The following is a 13,200-nucleotide window of genomic DNA, read 5'->3' as shown; positions in this document are numbered from 1 at the left end:
CCGGTCTGATTATATTTCATTATATGGTTATTACGAAACAACACTGTTTCGTTTGATTTCCTTTTCACAACGTGACCATGTACAGCAAAGAATTACAACTTGACAAGCTGTGTTGTATTCCCTCCCCCAGTAAAAAAAAAAAAAATAGGTTCTCGAAACTCACAATTGACGAACTATCGTGTTTTGTGGATAACAAACTGAAGTAAATCACACCAAGCACCTTGTTGAATGTATAAATTAACATCAAAGAGATCGCATAATGATCATGAAAAAATATCGATAGAAAACTAATGTAAGTAAATATTTATGTAAATCGTAAATCTTCACCTCTGTGAGGTTGTTATACGAAATCCTCGATCATACACGTTTTTTTTTTCTGAACGCATTCTGACTCAAATTTCCACGTAAAAATCGGTAGACATTGTTTTATTGTTTTGCGCCTTCATTGTTTGCTACTAACGTTGCATATATAATTTGGTAGATAATCTTGGAAGACATCTATTTCATTTTTTCCTAATCTTTGGTAATAATTATTGTCTTTTAGTTTTGCAGCAAATAAAAAGAATAAAAAGAACAAGAACAAGCTGACATGCCACGTTGCTATTTGTACACAATATCTTCATAAAAATTCTGAAGCAAAGCTGAGTTCTACCTATACACACCAAAAAAAAAACAACAACAACAAACAGCAGACATGTACACACACAAACAAAAAGTCATTTAAATGCTTTGAAACAAGTAAGCGTCATGTCATAGCACACGCAAGGATTCAATCCCAAATGATGCCTACAATTTGGCAAGGCATAATGATGGCAAAAATGCTGGCATCTTTACCCAGGCACAGATTTAGGAAGCACAAATCTCACCCGCTTCTCCTGATGGAGCACCATCAAATCACGCATTTGCAAGAAGTGCATAGGGCGTTCGCATATCATAATCTAATTCTACCTTCCTCTATCATATCAACTGTGAAACCACCTTCAATCGGAGACATACGCTTACGCAAACATTATACACACATAACACTTATAAGAATGATGAGAAAGACATCCGTTCGTCGAAAGTCAACATCGGAGCTCTGCGGAGCATCAACGCGGATCTTCCAGTCGAGATGGCGCCAACCACACCTCCAGCGGGTTGCAGCGCACGTGGAATGCAAGCGGAGAAGGCAAGAAGAGCATCTATAAAGGGAGCCAAGGTTACTTCAAGAGTTCCTCTGCTCCTGACTGAACGAAGCGGAGAAGACGAGAATCCCCTCATGTCGTGTCTGGCTGCTGTGACTTCTTGATCAGGTCGATGATGTCTGCGAGTTGCTTCTCCAGGTTTGATTCCATGTTCTGGACCTGGGGACCAAAAACAATATTTCACAACCGCTGGTCAATATAATTCATCTTTATCTCATACTCAGTTTTAAAACCATGTCTCCTATTCCATTAAAAAAAAAAAAATTACTACGGATAGATAAACAAGAAAATGCAAACTCGTGCACTTTGCAGCTGGACTTTGGGGGTGGAGAGGTGAGTCTTTTTGAAAACATCTCTATGGCGTTTCTCGTATTTCTAATTTGGATCCGTTGCCTTCTTCACAACATGCTTCTGGTATAACCTACAGACTGCGCGAGCTTTCAGAGTTGACAGAAAGTTTCGAATTACCCTGTTCGAACAGGGAGCGGATAACACGGGAAGCTCATTAGATTTGATCGCATTCGTGCAGTGTATACAATCATTGTATGTGCATTGTCACACTGTGCAACACATGAGATATTACATTGCTCTCTTCTGACAATTGCACTACACTGAGAGTACCGCCAGATAAAAGTACTCTGGGAAATGTATCACAGTGTTTTATCACATTTCAGCACTGTGGGATATAAGGTGTATCCCGATTCTCTTGAAAGGGTGTGATAACATTAAGGACGTATGTTGTCACATTGTGTTACACATATATCATGCTACACTTTTCAGACAACTGCACTGCAATAATTACACTGTGGGTATCGGAAGACACTGAGGAAACTTTGCCAGAGTGCTTTAAGATATTTCCACACAGTGGGATATAAGGCGTAGTTTCTGGTGAAAGCGTGCAATAAAACCATAGAACCTAAAATATGTTGCCACACATGGTGCTTCACAGTTTATAGATATCATACTTGTATACTGCTCTTTTCAGAAAACTGCACTGTGCAGTACAAATACACTGTCAGTAATGGAAGACACTGTGAAAATGTGGTACAGTGTTTTAACAATTTTCCACACTGTGGGAGTATAAAGGTGTAATCTCTGGTGAAACTGTGAAATAAACAGTCATGGAACTTACCCGCTGCTCAACGCTCTCCAGCTTCTTCTCGATCAGCTGCGTTCTACTCATCGAACTCTCAATTCTGTCCACTCTGTAGAAGTGAATTTAAAGCAAATCATCCAAGCAATAAATGCGATGTCATGACTAAGTCCACATTTTAATGCTGTTGAGTATAACAATGAAAATAGATAATAGCGAAGTTGGGTTCAGTGATATAGAATGATTTTCTCATTATCAAATCACTTCACTACGGTTTCACAATAAGTAAGCATTACAATTTAGTTTACGAAGAAATTAATGAATTCCCAAAAATGAAATTTATATGGGATAGATACACATGCAAGGAATATTTGGCCTATGATGTGGCATTTCAGAGGAATTTAGCATTGTCTGTCATTAACAAAGAAAGACAACAAGCTGAAGAAATTAATGAATTCCCAAAAATGAAATTTATATGGGATAGATACACATGCAAGGAATATTTGGCCTATGATGTGGCATTTCAGAGGAATTTAGCATTGTCTGTCATTAACAAAGAAAGACAACAAGCTGAGAGGAAATCTTCACTCTGTTCGGTTTTGGGGTGTGGGCGATGATCGGGTGGATGGTTTTACACGCTACCTCACTGGTCAGCATGGTTTAACGCGTAAAAAGGAAAGTAAAAGACAACAATGCTACATGGTTAAAGGGATAACTAATACAATAATGATGATATAGCCTTCTTTATCCGAGGTAGCCTCTTCAGTGTTGTCTGCACTGCTCTACCAGAGGGCCCTGCCATAATAATAATAATGATAATGATAATAATAATAATAATAATAATAATGATAATAACAATAATTATTGTTATTATTATCATTATTATTATTATCCTTGAGTTGCCAGGTATCCAACCAAACACCTGGATCGAGAGGGACATATGATCGGTAAATACGTACTGTCCAAGGAAGTATAGGCCAAGGCAAGGCACTTGACAGGATTTGAACTTGGGGCCCCCTGATTGAAACTCAAGAGTCCTATCCACTAGGCCACAGTGCTCCCATACTAGTACCCTGTGACGAGATGACTTACTTCTTGCCGAGGTTCTGCACCTGTTTGCCGATGTCCTTGACCGTCTCTGTCCTCTGCTTCGCCATGTAAGTCTCGAGTCGCAGATACTCCCAGTGCATAAGGGACTGTTCGGTCATAGCGGTCTCTGATCCTTCAGTGCGGTCTGGCAATCAAACAGGTAGTCAAGAACCTGCCATCACTATAGAGTCTTAATTGCTTAACCCTTTCACACCCACTATCTGAAAATGGCACTCATATTGTTTGCAAAAAAAGATTGCCGCTGGTAAGAGAAGTGTTAATTCCCTCGGTAATATAATATCCACAAAAACTAAATAATGCAATCAGCGCAGATATTACTCATATCGTTCATATATCTTTGTGGTTGCATTATCAGTAAATTCATTTTTCAGGCATAAACAAGATGGTTTCTGCAGGGATCCCGCATTTTATGACAGTTCACGGCAATGTATCTTACGAGCTGCCTATATATGGACACCATAGATGTAGGCCTAGATGTGACTTTATTGCTACAAAAACGAGGTGAATCTACAGTGTACCCAGTCTCAGGAAGCTAGCATGGTTAGTTTCTGCAATGCTTTAAGGCAGGGTTTAAACTCAATTTTTCATCTGTCTTTAAAGCTTGAATAATGTGGAACCAAGGATAACAACCATGTGTATTGCGTTAAAAAAGCGACATTACATTTTTCTCACATCGGTCAGCGCCAAAGAGGATGAATATTAAAGTACGTAACCTCTTTGGTCAGTGCTAATTATCAAAGTCTAACCTCAACAGAAACGCACAAGCACGCATTTCAAAGGATTGTACCTATAACTGTCGACTGCAATGTGATCTCATGTAGGCCCTACATATTTCAATTCGCAGACTCGGCTGCACACTTCGATTCATATAACGAGTTCATCTATTGATATATGCTATCAAAACTTGTGGATTCTCCTTATCTCATTCAGTATAGCCACAATCTGGGCAATTTAAGAATACGTTACTGAGAAGTCACTGTCTTTGTCAATGCGGAAAGTGACTTCGTTTTCTCACCTGAACCCTGTTTGGGTCCGCCAATACACGGTTTGCAACAGAGGCAACGAATGAGACGGACCACGTGAGCGATGATGATGAAAGGGGGTACGAGGAACGGCTTGTCGATGTACTCCTTGATGAGCTCGTAGCGGTGGAATTTCCATACTTCGTCCGTGTTCTCCTGCACAGTCGTGAATGTATAACTGTTCGTCGAGAAACGAGGTAATGAGTAAACGTCTTAGCTGTAACATCATGGATATGATATCATTTCATCCACATTTTGATTTGATTTGATATGTTTTGTTTTGACATGGTATTTCAAAATTTTCAAATAATTATCAAAGCTCGTAACGAAGTGAAATACAAGGAAATACTGTAGGTTTTTTGTACATATAGTATGCGTTTAATACAGTCATTGTTTACCCAACAGGAGTGTTTTGGATATTCATGCAGGGCCTAATTTGCTCGGTTACATACAGTTCGTTGTACCAAAGTTCAACATTCCTAAGGTTCGTCATCCAGAAAGTTCGTCATTTCGACGGAACTATAGTTCATAATCTTTGATTTAGTTCATCATTATAGCAGACGATTATGTTTGCACGAACACGTGATGACCGTTCGACCAATCAAGTGGCTAGAATCTTACGCGGCATATAGTTAATATAGCATACCTGAACATGGCGATGAGAAGGTTGAGGAGAAGCACGTTGCTGACAAGCATGTACACACCAAGCAGTATCACTGCCATCCAAGAGTTCTGCGGGCAAGGCATCTCACCCTGTGCTATCAGGGTCGCGTTATTCGAACAGTCAGTATCGCCTATACAGTCCACAATAAGCGCAAACACGAAGAGGTTACCAAAATGTACAGCAGATCCCCTCAAATATAGATACACACACAGACACTCTCACAAACAAACACAAACACAGATACCCAAATACAATGAAGAATATGAGCTGGGCAATACTTAACAAACTTGGAATCTACAAGGTCCATTCCAATATCGTGCTGTAGAGTAAAGTAATGATGTCTTCTTTACCCATGCGCAGGATCTCTTCAGTGTTGCCACTGCTCTACCACAGGGCCCTGGTATTTGCCATTACGATTACCCCTAGTATGCCCAGATATACATTTATTCACATGGGTCAACAGGAACATCATGTGTTAAAACATCTCCTCCAAGAACACAAGCACTCTCTTTGGTGACTTGGCAGGAAGAACCCGGGATCTCCGCGCGTGAAAACCAAGAGTCTTATCCACTATACCACAGTGCAAGAGGAAATATAAACGGGGAGTTTGGTTTGTTAACTGCTTTGCGAGAAAATAAAGTGATAAATGTATTACTAATACAGTGAGCTCGGAAAAACGAAAGTGGGGCAAAGGCATCGAATCTTAACGAAATAACAAGACGAAATGTCCATCGACTCCGAATTGGGATCTCAAGCTGACCTGAAAGTAAAAACCACACCTAAACATCTGAATGTGGCGATATCGACTTACGGCATGCTTCTAATTAAATGTAATATACATTAATGTAGATGGCACGCTATTCGTTCCTGAGAAGCAGAGGCACCATTGGAATGGTTGTGACAAGCTGCGGAAAAATGAAGTGCTATAGCTTACCCTCGATTACTTCCAGAAACAACTCGCCAAACACCTGGAAGTAGGCCCTGTAGGTGATACCCCGAATGACCTCCAGGACTCCACTGGTGTTAGGGTAGAGAATGGCTTGTGAGGCGATGCCGTACGAAAGGAGGAACACACTCAATATACTGCAGAACAACAACAAATCCACCATCTGGAGAAAAACAAAGTTAACAAATGAAACAGTTAATATGATAAACAGCAATGACTAAGGGAAGACATTGTATGGAAACATGCAAGTTATGCTATGTCTAGGGGAAGGTGCGCATTCCAATTCCTTTAATTAATCACAATAATATGATATCTCTGTGAATGTTCTCAGTCATCCAGGTAAAGTATCTCATGAACTATAATCAATCAGTAGTCAACTGGACTTACTTGTAATTTTGAGTAGCGACGTTTCACGTCCTCTCCGGGACGCTTCATCAGGCCGACTGATCTTTGGCGACAATTGGTTGTTGACCCGTAACAGGGTCGAGGAATTTCGGAAAGCGCCGAGGAATTTCGGAAAGCGCCGAGGAATCTTCCGAAGTGCCGGGTTGTAGGCTCCGGCTAGGTTGTCTCGCAGTCCCCCTCCTCGGTTTAGGGTGGCTCCTCCCTTTTTACGTAGATAGACTCTTTGATTCCCCTCTCGAACCACCGTGCCTCCCGATCTAAGATGACCACGTCCTTGTTGTCAAAGGTGTGGTTACTGCTATTCAGATGGGAGTATACGGCAGAGTCTCCACATCCAGACGAGTTAGTGCGTCTGTGCTGGTACATACGTTTGGCTAAGGTCTACTTTGTCTCTTTGAAAGAGAAAACCTGACGGTTCCCTATGTTTCCGGACTTTCAGAGAAAATCCGTAGAATCTTCAGAAGCATCATATTCCTGTCTCTTTCAAGCCTACCAACACATCGAGATAGAAGTTAGTCCATCCAAAGGAAAAGACTCCAAAGGACCAACAAAACAACGTGGTCTATGCTATCCAATGCAAGGATGACGAGTATGAAGAGCTGTACATAGGAGAGACAAAGCAGACCTTAATAGTCAAACGCATGTACCAGCGCAGACGCACTAACTCGTCTGGATGTGGAGACTCTGCCGTATACTCCCATCTGAACAGCAGTAACCACACCTTTGACAACAAGGACGTGGTCATCTTAGATCAGGAGGCACGGTTGTTCGAGAGGGGAGTCAAAGAGTCTATCTACGTAAAAAGGGAGGAGCCATCCCTAAACCGAGGAGGGGGACTGTGACACAACCTAGCTGGATCCTTGCTACAACCCGGCAGTTCGGAAGATTCCTCGGCGCTTTCCGAAATTCCCCGACCCTGTTACGGGTCAACAACCAATTGTCGCCAAAAATCAGTCGGCCTGATGAAGCGGCTACTCCAAATTACAAGTAAGTCCAGTTGACTAGATTTACTGATATAGTTCATAATATGATTTCAGCGCTTTAGCAGTGATTGACAGATGATGTCATCGACAGAATCTTGGTTTGGAAGGTTGTTTTTTTTTGTGGGAGTGTCCAAGAATATTATAGATTATATGGCACATAATTTTTCGATATCCTTTTGGCCACGTAAGTGATGATCTGATATAATTCAACTCAAGTTAGCATGGACTTATACATTGCATAAATCCTTTAAGCGTTTACTCAATGAGTTCATCGAAAAAAAAAACAACAACAAACACTCTTAAAACATCCGAGTCAGATCTGACCCGGAACTGGGTTCGTTGGGGTCACACACCGTTCCGGGTCAAAAATGACTTGGGATTTGGTCATGAAGACCCCGAATGGGGTCACCCTGACGCACTTCATGACTATGAATGGGTCATATCTGACCCCATTCCTTGTCATTTCTGACCCGGAACGGTGTGTGACCCCAACGGACCCAGTTCCGGGTCAGTTCTGACTTGGCTGTTTTAAGAGTGAACGAACCAGAAAGTCAAAGACAAATCGCAACAAGCGCAAATCTTCCCTGAGGCGAATAGAATTTTGGTACCGGGAATGGACATCAGCAACCACTAACAAGTTTGGGAACAGCTTTCAGACTAAAGACCAATGATCGAAATTTACATTTACGTCATTTTCTTTTTTCACAAGATATCTTCGTGTAGCATCGAAATTTGAGTGTTGATTATGTTGTAATAACAAGGCACCGCCCGACATGATTACAATGCGCTGTATGCTGAGATATGTTTTTCGAAAAGTCATTACTCCAGGTACAAAAAGCCTTTAAAAAAACAAAACAACTTGACTACGTCTTGCGAACGTGCGCTCCTCCGGTTATGACAATCAAGATGATGTTCGTACAAGTAAGGATAAACATTAAACTTTATTTAACTCTGCCAGGACAGATATCATCCCAAAGACGCCAGGAATGTTATGGCAACAAACAAACCGGCCACGTTGTAACGAGAGACAGAATGGGGAGTTTTACACAAATGGTTCCACACTCCATACAAGATCAATAGCTTTCATCCACAATCCAGTGTTCTGACTATACAGATTGCATCCAGGTTTCCGTTGTTGATCTTCTTTTTTCTCGGGGGGGGGGGGGGGGGGACTGAACATGAAGTGTCGAACATCTGGGTTCTTACCATTTTTCCGATCATCAGAAGCTTGGGTCCTAGGCTTTTGACGACGAGAAACGAGTTGAGCATGCGGACGAAGAAGAACATAAGATCACAGCACAGCACGATCCGAGCTGCGTTGAGGTTGGGAAAGAAGCGCAGGGTGAAACCCAAGGAGAACAGGACTAGGTTCAAGGTGTCGATGCGATTCCAAAAGTCTCCAAACCAGATCTGAACTTTTCCTTGGAAAGTAAAGTTGTCTGCCTGCACAACCTGTCAAAGAACGCAGACAAAAAAAATAAGCCGATTCGTAGTTCCACTTGATTACACAGGAGCTTCAGAATAGCTGATTGGCGATAACAAGCATGTTGGTTTTCAAATTCACTTAGTAAGCATTTGTGATGTAATGATTATTCACTTTAGTATTCCTTATATATTGCGTTCGCCAGGACATCCAGTGTCCATCTGATTGTGTTTATTAAAGCCTAGTATTTGGCAATTGGTACAGATACAGATACAGATGGACATGAATTTCGTAAATGCATGGTTACAGGCAAGCCTATGTATAATTTTGCTTTACAAAAAAAAAAAGATGAAGTGGCTACCCGAATGAGAAAATGAATGGTAATTTAGGAAATGTGCTCATTACGAACGGGCTTACTTTGCTGATACCATACTCTTCATGCTCTTTCGAGTATCTGTATCTAAATCGTAAGTGAGTAAGGCGTTTGAAACTGATGGAATTGGTTTACAAATGCTAACTAGAAATGTCGCTATGGCGACTGGTATGCCTCCGCCATAATGCATGATTCTCCTAATAGGTCTAGATAGTACATGTGGACAATGTGTGATTACATTTTCACAAAACTGGCAAAATATTGAAATGACAAGTTTGTCACAAATGTGTTGAATGTTCACCTTCCTTGACCTTGGTTTAATTGGATGAATAGGAGAGCATGTATTTGGGGATTTAAGGACTTTAACTTGACTTTGACCCATTCATACATTTATGCATTGAGTAATTTTCATGGTACCAGTATGGAGAAAAAGTGCAATTTCTGTACTGAATAGTAAATTGTTACCATGTTCATCTGGCCTTTGACCCTAAAATTCATAAGATAATCACTTTCAGGTAGAACATGCATAAATATGCAGTAAGTTTCAAGATAAATTGAGCCACTTCCGAAATATGGAGGAAAAAGTTACAAATGATAGTTCAGCACTTTCACTTGATCTTTGACCTTTTGACCTTTGAGGCAAAAAAAAAAAAGAAAAAAAAAACTCTCCAGAGAATTTCTATTAGGTTACACATGCATACACCAAGTGTAAAAAAAATAATAATCCTGCTGGCATTGCATGAACATGAGGGAAATAGTACAATTTTGAAGTGTTGCACTTGACCTTTGACCCCTGACCTTTGACCCCATGAACCCTACATTCTCTAGATAATCACTGCCAGTCAGTACATGTATATACTATGTTCCATGAAGATACCTTGAACAATTTTCCAATTTACAGAGAAAAAAAAGAAGTTTTAATACTTTTACTCGACCTTTTGACCTTTGACCTTTGACCTCATGACCCAAACTTTCACCAGAGAATCTAAATTGGGTAATACATGTATGCACTAAGTTTCAAGAAAATATCTTCAGGCATCGCATAGATATGGTGGAAATAGTGAAATTTTATGTATTTGACCTTGACCTTTTGACCTTTGACCTTGAGCACGTGCACCCAAAAGTTGATAGGCACAACTTCACCCCCTAATACACATACATGCCAAGTTTCATTAGGATACCTCAACAGCTTTTGATAGTTACCTTGTCCACAAAATTCATTACGGACGGACGGAAAGACGGACGGACGGACGGACGGAAGGACGGACGGACGGACGGACGGACGGACGGACGGACGGACGGAAGGACGGACGGACGGACGGACGGACGGACGGACGGACGGACAACCCGAAAACATAATGCCTCCGGCACCACTTCGTGGCGGAGGCATAAAAACAGAGATGAATTGGCAGATAGGGAAGTTTCACAATTCTATAGACGGAAGATAAGTCGGGTGCGATATAAATTGAATTTTAGACCAAAAGATCATTTTATGTCAGTTTTGCATGAAAAGTAAATGCCTCGAGGCACGGGCCAATTAAGGACTAACAAATATTTAATGCATAAACGTGTAGCTAATATTTTGGTTCAAGGGAGGGGAATATTAATCTCTGCTAAACACTTTTCTTTTAATCATCAGTAAGTGAAAATACCTGTCTCAGTTCCTCGAAGAAGAGGGTTCCCACCCAAACAACGAGCACAATCTCAGGGATGGATATGGTTTCATGGAAGTCACACAGCATGATGTAACTGAACAGACCCAAGAACGCGAAATAGGAAATCTACAAAGAGAGAGAAGATATAACAATATCCAAAAGCACTCATCAATATGAACATCACCATTATGTTCAACATTCGTAAATAACATTTGAGAACAAGTTATCATATTTGATTTAGTCTTCCTTACGTCGAGTCTTGCTTGTGAATGGTTGACAAAGTGCCCTTCATCAATGTAAACAAAGACCGATTTTCAGTGTGTTCAGTAGCCATGATAAAGATCATGGGCATGTAGTTACGTCCTCGGGCTGGACTCGAACCAACGACCTCCTGATTGCTAGACAGGCGTTATATCCACTAGACTAGCGAGCTTCTGCTCGATAGCCAATGAATGATCTCTAAAAATCCTAGATAAATAGTTTATAATTACTAAAAGAAATAATAAAAGAAAAAAATCAGAGTCTTTAGTGGTTGCACTATTTCTTGGTGGATAAGACGTCTGACTTTCAATAGGAGGTGCCGAGTTCGAATCCCGTTAAGTGCCTTCATCCTTGAACATTATGTTTTTACCCATGTCCCTCTCGACCAAGGTGTATAAACGGGTACCTGGCAAAGATAGGGTAGTTATATTGGCAGGACCCAGTCAGGTATATAGAGCAGTGGCAACATAGAAGAGGCTGTACCTTGGATAAAGAAGACTACATCATCGTTTTGATTAGCAGGCAAGATAATGAGACTCATTTCGGCTTTACATCAGATGATTATTCGTATACTCACGAGATGCATATTGAACTTGACGACGGGAGAAGTGAAGAAGTGAAAGACTCTTGCACAGTAGCCCAGCTTTCTCCTTGGACTTCTGATTGTCGTGTCAGACTCCTCCTCGGACACAGACTCGAGCGGTTCGTTTTCTTCCGGGTTCGTCGCACTACCGCGATGAAGGAACATTTAAAAACAAACATAGAAACTAGAACAAACCTAACAGATATCACCGATGGAGATTCCTATCATATCGTGCTACTGGTGCCTGGCCCCGGGGCCAGGGTTGACAGTATAGGCAGGGACCTAACAACTCGTCCATACAGAGCCAAGAATCCTTGTCTGCGTCTAAAATGAACTTGACAAGCATTCTAGAACATCCGAAAGGGTAATCACATAGCGCCTCGTGCATGTCACTTTATATTTATCGTGCCGTTTTCGTGGCTACGAACATGTAACTGCAAACAACATGCCTGCGGAACATGGCATGAATGTCATCCCAATACTTCATATCAACCACGGCGACTGAACAAGTTTTGCATTTAAATTTGTAACACTATCTTAAATCAATTACTCTCCTTCTTCATATCCCATTGTGAAAATATACAGTCAGTAAAAAAAAAATGTATGACGCAAATACATGTACTGCAAGATAAAAGATTAAAGATGCGGAACGTCCGTGTCTTCTCTCTACAAGCTGGGGAATCACCACTATTTTTTGTATCATGTGATATGAAGCACGTAAGTATATATCATATCTGTCCGGTGCGTTCATTCAAGGTGTTAGTTAAAACCCATAATACTATTTTTTTCATAACTTCCGGGCGCTATTAATCAGACCTCACTACATTAAAATCTAATAAGTATGATCTTTCTAATCATATATTGACACCGTAACAACGTTTGTTGCGATTAATTCGATGTCAGCGTGAGTTGTCATGACTTGTCAACCGAAAGTGCGTCAACCCCTCTTCGAGGTGACAGGGTATGCTATGCCAGTTAAAGCTATCACAAAGAAAGTTCGGTTCCGCAAATTAAAGCCATCGCAGCAGCGTTCTACAAATTTATAGGGAAATCACAACAATTGGTCAAGATATTAAGGCCATCACAACAGGGTCCTACAAATTGAAGGCTATCACAACAGTATTTTGCTTATCAGGGCTATGCCACCTTTTAAGGGTTCCTCACCAGATATCACCAGCGTCCCAATCTGTGGAATTCTGCTTGAGTAGGGAGCGTCTTTGGGAAAGCTTCGAGTCCCTGGGGTTCTGCTGCGGCCGAGCTTCGCTCTCTCCTTCCTGGCTTTCCGTATCCTATACACCCACAGCCGGAATATATAGCAGAGATACACATACTGTTAGGAACAAACACAGGATCTGACACCTCAGGGGATGCTTAGCCCCCACCCCCATCCCCATCCCCGATTTAGATACCCAATAGGGAAAACTGTATGCATCTTTGGACCCGCGATATAACACGATGATATAAATGTTAAAACATCAAAACATATGCGTAAATTATG

General features: G+C 41.1%; 1 protein-coding gene across 1 annotated transcript in view; it reads right to left on the bottom strand.

Annotated features, from left to right (window-relative positions):
* Nucleotides 1-229: 229 nt before the first annotated feature.
* LOC139727016 (transient receptor potential cation channel subfamily M member-like 2) overlaps nt 230-13,200 on the bottom strand; it is a 40,007-nt gene continuing 27,036 nt past the window's right edge. Inside the window, exons 15-24 of the mRNA XM_071637998.1 lie at nt 12,867-12,991; nt 11,697-11,847; nt 10,856-10,984; nt 8,614-8,859; nt 6,008-6,182; nt 5,056-5,203; nt 4,403-4,587; nt 3,370-3,511; nt 2,317-2,389; nt 230-1,343 (exon numbers count right to left, since the gene is read on the bottom strand). Coding sequence (XP_071494099.1) covers nt 1,257-1,343; nt 2,317-2,389; nt 3,370-3,511; nt 4,403-4,587; nt 5,056-5,203; nt 6,008-6,182; nt 8,614-8,859; nt 10,856-10,984; nt 11,697-11,847; nt 12,867-12,991 — 1,461 coding nt within the window. The 3' untranslated portion in view covers nt 230-1,256. The remainder of the gene's footprint in view (nt 1,344-2,316; nt 2,390-3,369; nt 3,512-4,402; nt 4,588-5,055; nt 5,204-6,007; nt 6,183-8,613; nt 8,860-10,855; nt 10,985-11,696; nt 11,848-12,866; nt 12,992-13,200) is intronic.

The sequence above is a fragment of the Diadema antillarum genome, unplaced genomic scaffold, assembly GCF_040938485.1.
Source record: "Diadema antillarum isolate AM-2024a unplaced genomic scaffold, OU_Dant_1.0 seq00000111_RagTag, whole genome shotgun sequence".
Lineage (NCBI taxonomy): Eukaryota > Metazoa > Echinodermata > Echinoidea > Diadematoida > Diadematidae > Diadema > Diadema antillarum.
This window is presented reverse-complemented; position numbering and strand designations above follow the sequence as displayed.